The 11,450-nt window shown below is 41.7% G+C and overlaps 1 protein-coding gene across 4 annotated transcripts; it reads right to left on the bottom strand.

The window, feature by feature from the left end:
• Positions 1 to 636: 636 nt before the first annotated feature.
• TATDN3 (TatD DNase domain containing 3) lies at positions 637 to 11,446 on the bottom strand. 4 transcript variants are annotated; one of them, XM_083433151.1, is made up of 10 exons: positions 11,311 to 11,446; positions 9,967 to 9,999; positions 9,294 to 9,367; positions 8,415 to 8,499; positions 5,888 to 5,950; positions 4,976 to 5,085; positions 4,385 to 4,440; positions 2,307 to 2,419; positions 1,810 to 1,890; positions 637 to 1,044 (listed from the first exon to the last, which is right to left on the bottom strand). In XM_083433151.1, the coding sequence occupies exons 1-10, from the start codon at positions 11,359 to 11,361 to the stop codon at positions 907 to 909; spliced, it is 804 nt and encodes a 267-aa protein (XP_083289277.1). In that variant the 5' UTR covers positions 11,362 to 11,446; the 3' UTR covers positions 637 to 906. The 4 variants fall into 4 exon arrangements, with proteins under 4 accessions (XP_083289277.1, XP_083289278.1, XP_083289275.1 ...); XM_083433152.1 differs by having other exon boundaries at positions 1,810 to 1,887; XM_083433149.1 differs by having other exon boundaries at positions 9,294 to 9,369; positions 9,968 to 9,999; positions 11,222 to 11,432.
• Positions 11,447 to 11,450: the final 4 nt, after the last annotated feature.

The following is an 11,450-nucleotide window of genomic DNA, read 5'->3' as shown; positions in this document are numbered from 1 at the left end:
GGTGTTCTGTTGTGCCATAAGCGGTTTAGTCATGTTGTCCACATGACCTGGAAAGCTGTCTGTGGACAGACACCAGCTCCCTCAGCCTGAAAGCGAGATGAGCGCTGCAACTCCATAGTCGCCTTTGACTGGACATAACCGTCCAGGGGTCCTTTACCTTTTACCTAGTCTGATTGGGTATTAAAGCAGCTTCCTATGTCCATCATTTTGGGGTTCCAACTGGATACCTGCAAAGCCCCCACTTTTTTAGTGGGGTAGCACTGTAGAAGGGTGTGTGTAAGAGTCACCACCATTAAAAAGACGAGGAGAAAGCATTATGAGAACTTAAGGACACATTCCAGCTAGGCCAATGCTCAAAAGGTCCAAGATGCAAGCAGGGCCAGTGAGGGGAGTGGCCTGTAGGGTGTCTCAAGGGCCAGAGAGAGATGCCTCGAGGGCCACACTCCCAAGCATAATGTTTATCCCTCCTACGCTACAGTCTTCTACTAATTTGTTCTTCACGCATTCCTGTGAGGTAAATAGGACATCAACATTCCCCTTTTATATAGCCAGAACTAAGACGCAAAGAACTCCATGGAGAAAGGGAAGACATACAAATAAGATAAATGCCTATAAAAAAAAAATTAAAAAAACAAATCAAAATAAATTAATTTTTATTGTTTTTTAAGCACAAAGAAAACGAAAGATGTTACATTTTTTTAAACACGCAATGGTTATGGTCCTTTTATTAGGAAAGTGCCAATGTCAAATTAAGGAGAGTTTGTACATAGCCTCATTCTATATTTGGTTCAATTTACAGACACAATCAATAGGGAACATCATAACTTCTTAAAAATTGTGAAGTTCTGAATATATTGAAGCCAGTTCACACAAATATATTAAGGCACAGCAGAACATTAGTTATATTCAGAGAAAGTTACTCAGTTTGGGAAACAGTTTCTGTGCATTCTGGGTTGTTATGCCTATAACTTCTTCCACTGAAATCCCTTTTATTTTAGCAATGTATTCTGCAGCAATGAAGATGTTCTTTGGTTCATTTCTCACCTGAAATACAAATAAGTGACATTGGTCTCCAGCGACATCTATGGCCAACTCAGTTTCTGTTTAGGTTCAAATCCTCATACAATCGTAGAGTTGGAAGGGATAATAATAATAATAATAGTAATAGTAATAGTAGTAATAATAATAATAATAATAATAATAATAATAATAATAATAATTTATTATTTATACCCCACCCATCTAGCCGAGTTTCCCCAGCCACTCTGGGCGGCTCCCAATTGAGTATTAAAAACAATACAGCATTAAAGGGGCATCTAGACCAACTCCTGAAATGCAGAAATCTTTTGCCCTACGTAGGGCTTGAACCCATGACTCTGATATTAAGAGTCCCATGCTCTACCGACTGGGCTACCTCGTTGTGCTCTGGCTCTTATTAACGGCACCATTCTTTTTATCCACCTTTGAAACCGACCCTTTTATGATATTCATGACTGAGCCCTTTACAGAGGTTGAGCCCCAGTAGGTCAGCCTATTGCACTCAAGCCTCCATTTACTCTACCCAGCCCTTTCCCAACACTGTCAAGACCTCTTGAGATCTCCTCCCAACTGTAGTTGTTTTGCCACACCATCACTCGGCATCTCAAGCCACTTCTTCCCAAACGGGATCGTGCTCATAAACTGTGTTGCAGAAGTTGGCTGGCCATCTGTCATGGGTGCTTAGCTGAGATTCCTGCGTTCTGGGGCTGAACTAGATGACCCTCAGGGCCCCTTCCAACTCTACAATTCTACGATTCTATGATACTTTACCTGTTTCTCAGGGCCGAGCGCAGGAGAGTCAGTTTCTAAGCAAATGTTTTCTAGGGGCAACTGTTTCACCAGTTTCTGCTTCTTGAACAAAATAAGGAAACCAATTAGCATCATCGTTCTCCAAGCAGCCAAAATAAACATTTAAAAAGCTGAACTGTCCACAGATTAAATAAGTGTTTAGTTTACCCAAATAATTAAATATTAATACTGCCAAAGCTTGAATACAAATGCTTTTTCTGAGGACAGTGGGGAAAAAATTGTTTATTAAATTGTTTATTGCCAATAATTGGAAGCAGTTGTTAATGTCTTCTTTTCCATTCCTTATTTCAGTGGCAGGAGAACCAAAATAGCTTCAAAAATAAGTGTCCTCATCTCCTATAGGTTAAAGAAATCAATCAGCTAAAGCAGAGGTGGAAAATCCTTCTGGCTCCATGCACCAGATTTGAGATATGAACAAAGAGCCTTATAGCCAGAAACCAGGACTTCTTGACTCTCACCTGTTCACTCCTTATAATAGACGGAGGAATGGAGAAAAAATACCCAGCCTTCACCCCTTCCATTGCCACCGACGGCTTGCCATCAAACGCATGGAGCAGCACCCTTTCAGCACCTAAGGAGAACGACAGAAATCAGGAAAAGAACTTTTGCTTCCTGTAGAAACATCAAAGTGCAGACCAGACAGGGAATGTGATCCAAAGATCCACAGGGCTATAGAAAAAGCTAGAGGCGCACTTGTGGAATGTGTCTCTATGAACAGGTTTATATCCCTTTACAATATAGTAATGTTATATTTGGCTGTGTGATCTCCTGACTTGCCTGGCATGACTCTGACCCAAACCCCAAAATGCAGCCAGCGGACTGCTGGCAGGCCCAGCTGCACTGGCTGCCAGTACGTTTTCGCAGAACAGGTGTTGATCTGCAAAGCCCTGTACGGCCTAGGACTCCGATATCTTTCAGGGCATCGCCCCCAATATAAACCTACCCAAACCCTTCTATCTTTATCTGAGGCCCTCCTCTAGATGCCCCTTCAGAGGGTGGTGTGGCGTTCGTACAGAGCTACTGACCCGTACACCACTAATCCGCTGCCACCAACCAGGTCCTCCCCAGTAAATCACTTAGTCTCAGTCAGGTTCTTAAGTTAGCCATGAAGATTGTAGTTTATTGCAAACACAAATAAACTTTAAATGCATTCGAAACGCTGTTACCCTTTACCCTCTTAGTCTTATTTTATTCTGTCTCTAACTCTTCTACCTCCCCTCACACAAGAACCAACTGCACTAGCTGTCTCTCTATTTCCATCTGTCTGCCAACTGCTTTCCCAACCAACCAATTAACTACTAACCAACTGTCTAAACCTTGGGCTAAGCCCTTTTATAAACAGGTAGGCTCCGCCTCTGCTTTTCTATTGGTCTACCTATTAACTCTTTCTCTCCCCCTGTACAGATATTTTCAAAAGAACGAGCAAATACCACAAGTGGCAATAAGAGAGAGGGCACTTTTGGTTGTGGCTCCCAGTTTGAGGAATGCTTTCGAGGTCTGCCTGCCAACATCATTAACACCCTTTCGGCCTGTGGTAAAAATGTATCTCTTCTCCGAGGCATTTGACTGACTATGTCCTGCTGCTTATTGATGAAATGTTTTCCGCTGATGATGTTTCTGCTATTTTTGGGGTTGCTTTATGGGTCACTGTGATGGCTTTATTGCATTTCCCCCTGGTTTTATGCTATGTCTTCATCTCTTCAGCCTTTGCCAATTGCTTACAGACCTTTTTGGAGTAAGCAACTAGTAAGTCAAATATAGTGGTGCCTCGCAAGACGAAATTAATTCGTTCCGCGAGTCTCTTCGTCTAGTGGTTTTTTCGTCTTGCGAAGCAACCCTATTAGCGGCTTAGCGCTATTAGCGGTTTAGCGGCTATTAGCGGCTATTAAAGGCTTAAGGGATTAGCGGATTAGCTGCTAAAAGGCTATTAGCGGTTTAGCGGCTTAGAAAAAGGGGGTGGGGAGCAAAAAAAAATCTCAAGACTCGCAAGACATTTTTGTCTTGCGAAGCAAGCCCATAGGGAAATTCGTCCTGCGAAAAACGGAAAACCCTTTCGTCTAGAGGGTTTTCCGTCTTGCGAGGCATTCGTCTTGCGGGGTACCACTGTAATGGTATTAATAATAATAATAATAATAATAATAATTAATAAATAACATAATCCAAAGATAACTTCCTTCTAAAGTACAGTACCCAGGGCCTTCAAAAACCTACACTTGTGCCTCTAATTGAGAAGGCTCTGGATCTTATGCCAAAACAGATGTATAAGATTGGCTGAGCCTGGATGGCTCAGTTGGTTAGAGCGTGGTGCTGATAACATCAAGGTTGCAGGTTTGATCCCTGTATGGGACATCTGCATAGTCATGCATGGATTTCCAACTCTACAATTCTATGATCCTATTTCAGGTCCGCTTCTTGTTTCTGGTCTAACATCCAAAGGGGGGAAAAACTGACTGTCCCCCACAGTGAATAGGCCCTGTGTATTTTGGCAAGAAAACTAAACAAACCGAATGAATGTAAATAAAACAAAACATTATACCTTGTTCCTTTAAGAGGTTAATGGTTGGCCTTCCAGCTGAGCGGGAATGGACATTTCTAGGATAAACAAGAAGAACAAAAGATATCAGCAGGAGTTGTTAGCAAAACTGTGGGCTGGGTTTTCATGGCTGGATAAACCACTTCCCTGGGTGGAGTTTTAGCATTTTTTATGCAATTAAGCTTGAATCAAGTTACATTTTTAAACTCTGTTTTTATCTACCCCAAGCCTTCAGAACAGGGCTATTAAAAATTATGTAAACAAATAAATTGCACTTTGATGGTCCACTGAATTGCTGCTTAAAGAAAAATAGGTAGGAAGCGTTATCACAGAGTGCCTCGAAACATCTCAAAAGAACTATGCAAAGATTATACAGCAACACAGTCTGTAACCCTGAAAATACAGCAAAAACACTTCCTCCATTAATACGAGGAATAGATAATACAATAAATTGCAGTAATAATTTTAATTAGACCACTGCGTTTTAGATAATGCTCTGGTTTAATTAGCAACTGAATTCCAATCACGTCAAATGACGTTTTCATTCACAAAAATAAAACTAATTGTCTCTCTTGCAACATACACAAGACCTACAAAGGCAAATCGAGTTGTTTTGCCAGCTGAATCTGCTTGATCAAGACTTGTCTTTGCCCTTCCTTCTGCTCATCAGTGTTTGCAAATCTGGGAGTGAAATCCAGACCAACCTGCAGGAAAAATGGGAGGCGGGAATTCAAAAACACTGCGAGAAATTGTTGGTTTACTTTGTCTATCAGCAGAAAATGCACTTAGCTAGGAGCACTAATAAAAGCAAACTCGACCCCAAAGTCTCCTATAGCAGTTTACACTTAACAGGAAATGTATTATTGGAGACCTGCTATTTTTGTGAAACACCCAAGGTCCTTAATCAAGCATTTAATCAGCAGTCCAACATGTTGACTGTTGTGAAAAAGCCAAGAACTTGCTTAAAGTTTAAAGGGCTACTTCTGACAAGACACAATTTCTACATCAAAAATATTTCCCTTTTGGGTAAACATGCAGAGGATTGTGTGCAGTGTGACTGTAATCCTAGGGACCTGCAAGTAAAAACATTTAGGATTGTGCTGCCCAGTGCTTTTGGCAGCTGAACATCAAAGGCTATAAAGATTCTACTTACTTTTTTTAAAAAATAAATATTTTATTAAGTTTTACAAAAAGTATAAAGCAACAAAAAGTAAAAAATAAACCACAGCACAACAAAAACAGAAGAATACAACAATACACAAACACAAAACAGCAAAAAAAATATAAAAAATAAAATAAAAAAAAACAATTTTATCCTCATTGTATTCTTTGCATTAACTTATTTCTCCGACCTCCCCAGACCTCCCTTCTCTGTATTCCAGATCATGTATTCAATCAGCAGATTCCTTCCCTCTGTCTTAATTTAATTTTTTCATAATTTTAATATCTTAATATAGCTACATTTCCTTATATCTTAAAGTATTAGGTCTTAAAGATTCTACTTACTTCTCCGATAGCCAACAAGCGGTCCTTATAGAGTTCTATGAGTGGCAATGCTTCGTCCAGATCCTGCACAAAGATCTTGTGTAAGTATGAAATGAACACTTAGGCCTCAAACAATTACATTGGACTAAGATGTCTGCTTCACCTCCCTAGTCTCTCTCCTATTCCTATTTTACAACCCACTTTTCCTCATAGATTCCTGCAACTTGCGTACATTTAACCCGAGTGCATTCAGCTTTACGTGTGTGGCAATTAATTAATTTTTTTTAAGGGGGCAGGGTTCTGGGGGAAATGACTTTGGCAATCTCACCTGCCATTGAACCCAGTGGTCTTTTGACCGTACGTGATTTGGGATTTATGCGTGATGCCTGGAACGTAACCCCCACGCAATCTGTGGATCTACAGCATTTAAGTAAGACACCACAGATGTTTTAACACATCTTTCTTGGATCATAGTTTTGTTCTTTGCTAATTGCAATTCTGTATTGCTAAAGCAATGCCATTTTGCTGTACGCGGTGACTTTTCCTTGTCCTGTTTAAGTTAGGTCTGCGACGTCAGCCTGGCAAACCCTGTAATCTGGGTTGCGGCATATAAACTTAAGGCAGGGATAGTCAACGTGGCCCCCTCCGGTTGTTGTTGGACTCACAGCCCAAATAGTCAATGGTGAGGGATAATGGGATTTTCAGCTGCGCATTCCAAGCTAAACACATTGTAAGTTTACTTAAGAGCAGGGACAAGGAACCTGTACCCTACACCTACCCGCAGATGTGGCTGCACTATAATGCTCGGCATCCTTGGCCACAGACTATGATGGCTGAGGCTGTGGGGAGCTAGAGCCTAACTACACCTGAAAGAGTTACAGGTAGGTAGCCGTGTTGGTCTGCCATAGTCGAAACAAATTAAAAAATTCCTTCCAAGTAGCACCTTACAGACCAACTGAGTTTGTTATTGGTATGAGCTTTTGTGTGATATCTGAAGAAGTGTGCATGCACACGAAAGCTCATACCAATTAAAAACTTAGTTAGTCTCTAAGGTGCTACTGGAAGGAATTTTTTTATTTTGTTATACCTGAAAGACTACAGATTCCCCATCCATGATTAAGAGGCAGGCTATGTGCACCGTTAATCATAGAATCATAGAATCATAGAGTTGGAAGAGACCACAAGGGTCATCGAGTCCAACCCCCTGCCAAGCAGGAAACACAATCAGAGCACTCCTGACATATGGTTGTCAAGCCTCTGCTTAAAGACCTCCAAAGAAGGAGACTCCACCACACTCCTTGGCAGCAAATTCCACTGTCAAACAGCTCTTACTGTCAGGAAGTTCTTCCTAATGTTTAGGTGGAATCTTCTTTCTTGTGGTTTGGATCCATTGCTCCGTGTCCGCTTCTCTGGAGCAGCAGAAAACAACCTTTCTCCCTCCTTTATGTGACATCCTTTTATATATTTGAACATGGCTATCATATCACCCCTTAACCTCCTCTTCTCCAGGCTAAACATGCCCAGCTCCCTTAGCCGTTCCTCATAAGGCATCGTTTCCAGGCCTTTGACCATTTTGGTTGCCCTCCTCTGGACACGTTCTAGTTTGTCAGTGTCCTTCTTGAACTGTGGTGCCCAGAACTGGACACAGTACTCCAGGTGAGGTCTGACCAGAGCAGAATACAGTGGCACTATAACTTCCCTTGATCTAGATGCTATACTCCTATTGATGCAGCCCAGAATTGCATTGGCTTTTTTAGCTGCCGCGTCACACTGTTGGCTTATGTCAAGTTTGTGGTCAACCAAGACTCCTAGATCCCTTTCACATGTACTGCTCTCAAGCCAGGTGTCACCCATCTTGTATTTGTGCCTCTCATTTTTTTTTGCCCAAGTGCAATACTTTACATTTCTCCCTGTTAAAATTCATCTTGTTTGTTTTGGCCCAGTTCTCTAATCTGAATCACACCAGTGTGCTCCAGATTGGTTACTTTTATTTTGAAGACACAGGTACAGGCCCCCACCTGGAGCACGCTTCCTATCTAGACGGTACCCTACACTAGTTTCCTCGATGAAAATTATTATAGGGAACCTGTGCTCCCCTCTCCAGATGCTGCTGAACTACACTCCATCACCTCTAGCCAGACTTTTAAAAAGCATGTCTTAACTGTTTGCTCTCCGAGGTACTGTTGAAAATCACTTCCTGACAACACATCCCTGCTCTGAAATAAGCTTGTTGTGCATCTTCCTTGGAATTACGTGAACCTCCTTTGACGACAGCTAAGTTGTAGATCTTGCTTAGACGCCTAAAAAACGATGGGAAGTTATTTTGCCTAGCACCAATTTTTATTTTCTTTCTGATGCTCCTTTGAGGATACCTCTAGTTTGCTCTGGGAGAGTAGGAGACAGGGAAGAAGGGGCTCACTATACAAAAATAGTGACCACTCTATTGCTGCAAGACCACATGCAATAGGAACAAATAAGTTTACCTGGCAAACTGAAAAACAGTACAGAAATTGTTAACTGCTGCAATTACAGCTGGTTGCCATTTCACCTTTAATGTAACACTGCGATCATTTCCCGTTGGACTACTTTGAACTGGATGGATGCCCAGACATGGAAAGACAAATCCTGGGTACCTGGATACAAACATGTGTTAAGTAATGGGAAAGGGCAGGCATGCATTATGGTTAAATAAAAAAGAAAGAGGACTGAAAAGGTAACAGCTTTTGCTATTCCAATCAGCACTACAACTAAGATTTTATTGCTCCTATTTTGATTGCTTATGAACAATAGCATTTTCAAATTTTGCACTCTGACCGTGAATGTCTCTTAAAGCACCATTGTTTTATTTACTATAACATTTTTCACATAAAACAATACTGGAATACGTTTATTTTATGAGATCGTGACAAGCTCTGAAGGAGTGTCTCCACCCCCATTGTTCAGCCCAGACACTGAGGTCCAGCTCCGAGGGCCTTCTGGCAGTTCTTTCACTGTGAGATGTGAAGTTACAGGGAACCAGGCAGGTGGCCTTCTCGGTAGTGGCGCCCACCCTGTGGAACGCCCTCCCATCAGATGTCAAGGAAATAAACAACTATCTGACTTTTAGAAGACATCAGAAGGCAGCCCTGTTTAGGGAAGTTTTTAATGGTTGATGTTTTACTATTTTTTTATATCTGTTGGAAGCTGCCCAGAGTGTCTGGAGAAACCCAGTCATGGGTGGGGTACAAATAATAAAATTATCATCATCTCACAATGTAATTTTGACTTAAACAAAAAACAGTTATCATGCAGCATGACAGAACTGCCATATGAGAAGCAAAATCCAAAGTATCTGGATGTGCTGAACAAGTTGTTCGTCTTTTTGGATTCTAGTCTGTAACTATTTTCTACCTTGTGTAACAGACTGAAGAACTAGAAACTTTGTTACCTTTCTGAAAGTTGAATAATTTTTTCAAAATCTTCTCTGTATTCAGCAACTACCACCAGAGCCAAAACTTTACACTGAAACAACATGGAAAAAGGTTAGCTAGAGTTGACAATAACAATGAGAAGTCTTACAATCTGATCATAAACACATCTGTTTGAAATTACTGATTTTGCCATATCTTCCTTCCAAATTAATGTGATTTCTTAGTTTACCTTAAAATGGCTTGGCCTTTAGGAGAAGTTAACTCAAGGAAGTTCATGGAAGAAAAGTTTTCCATCCCCCTCATAACTGCTACAGGTACCTGAAACCCCTCAAAAAGCCTTTCCAGAAAGGGAGGGGAGCTTCCTGAACAATGTGGGATGGAGTGTGGGGGCTGCTGGGGGGCTCCATGAACTTCCTTACTTATCTTAGGCTCCAAACTCGATTTTGGTAGAATCTTCTTTCCCCAGCAACTCATTCCCTGTTGCTCAGGAGGGGTCCTGATCATTCAGAGATGATTTCAGGGGGTGCAGAGGATTGCAGAAGAGAGGTGGGGACAGACAACTTTCCTTCAATTAACTTCCTTAAGTTAATTTACCTTAGTATACAAACTAAGCCCTTGAGCTATCAAAATCTATAGATCTACTACCTATAAAACTTTAACTGCAAAAAATATATAGATATAACTACAAACCTTTTTTGCTTCTTCCAATACACTTTCAATGTCCTAGAAGATATTAAACATATAATTATGCTAGCAGAATAATTTGTAAAGAAGGGGACAAAGCAGTAGAAATGGCAAATGTGTCCTTTCTCTTTCAATAACTCTTTGCACCTAAAAGTTGTCAAACGTTACTTATTTAAACCACCACTGTCCCTTCTTTCAAACAGAAGGAAAGCTATTACTACTACAACTACTCATTAAAGTATTTTTCCTTTTCAATTCATATATTCAGGTACAGATAAAGGCAAACAAATGCACATGCATTTTGCAAAAGTAAAATGATTCCCCCCCCTGGTTTTATGTTATATGGGACCATAGATGAGCAGTTTACATTTTTACTGATCAGCGCTGGAGACTTCTATCCCCTTTCACACGGGACCGAAGTAAATTCAGATGTCCCTGACCGCAAGCTCTTGCTGGGATGAATAACTGTGGAAGGAGAGGGGGCTTTTCATAGAATCAGAGCTGGAAGGCCCCACGGGGCTTGAAACCACGACCCTGAGTATCTCGTGCTCTACTGACTGAGCTATTTCACCTGCACATCCTCCCCGGGGAGGAGGAATGTTAATTGTAGTTTTACTTGGTAAACAAATACTACTTTCAATCTGGAAAAGAAATATGGTGTATTAATGTCAGACGTTAAGTAATTCATACTGAAGGAAGCTAGTAGTAGAGAGCATGTGACTTTATGCATGTGTATAGGGAAGTTTTTAACGTTTGACGTTTTATTATGTTTTTATATTGGTCAACAAGAGAGGTTTAAAGACTGTCTCAAGGCAAATAAAAAAAAATGTAGTATAAACACCCGACAACTGGGAAACACTGGCCTGTGGGCGCTCTAGTTGGAGAACAGCATTTTCCAAAGGTGTCATGGACTTTGAAGACACTCGAAAGGGAGAATCGTGCTAAGAGGAAGGCACGCTTGGCAAATTCACACCGTGATCACCTCCCGCCAGGGACCCAATGTCCCCACTGTGGGAGGACGTGTGGATCCAGATTTGGCCTCCACCGTCACTTACGGACTCGTTGTTAAAACCGTGTTTATGGAAGACAATCTTACTCTTTTTGACATTTTATTATGTTTTTATATTCTGCTGGAAGCCGCCCCGAGTAGCTGGGGAAACCAAGCCAGAGGGGCGGGGTATAAATAATAAAATTATTATTATTATAGAGGTTAGCCACCGTAGGAAACGAGTCGCTGGACCAGATGGGTCCTCGATCTCACCCAGGGAAACTCTTATGAGATGAGAGGGAGAAGGAATTATAAGCGGCGGCCAACCGCAGGGTGCAAACCGCACCGCGCCGCCCACTCACCCCTCGGAACTCGGGCGCGGCGAGGTGGCAATGGCAGTCCACCGCCCCCATCCCGACGACGCGCGCGGAACCGAACGCCGAGGGGGCCTCGCTTTCCAGCCGGACCTATTTTGCCGAAGCTCCTTCTCCCGCGCGCGCAC

The sequence above is a fragment of the Podarcis tiliguerta genome, assembly GCF_965153285.1.
Source record: "Podarcis tiliguerta genome assembly, chromosome: 3".
In the NCBI taxonomy this organism is placed as follows: domain Eukaryota; kingdom Metazoa; phylum Chordata; class Lepidosauria; order Squamata; family Lacertidae; genus Podarcis; species Podarcis tiliguerta.
The sequence above is the reverse complement of the archived record's forward strand: the minus strand, read 5'-3'. Positions and strand labels throughout refer to the sequence as shown.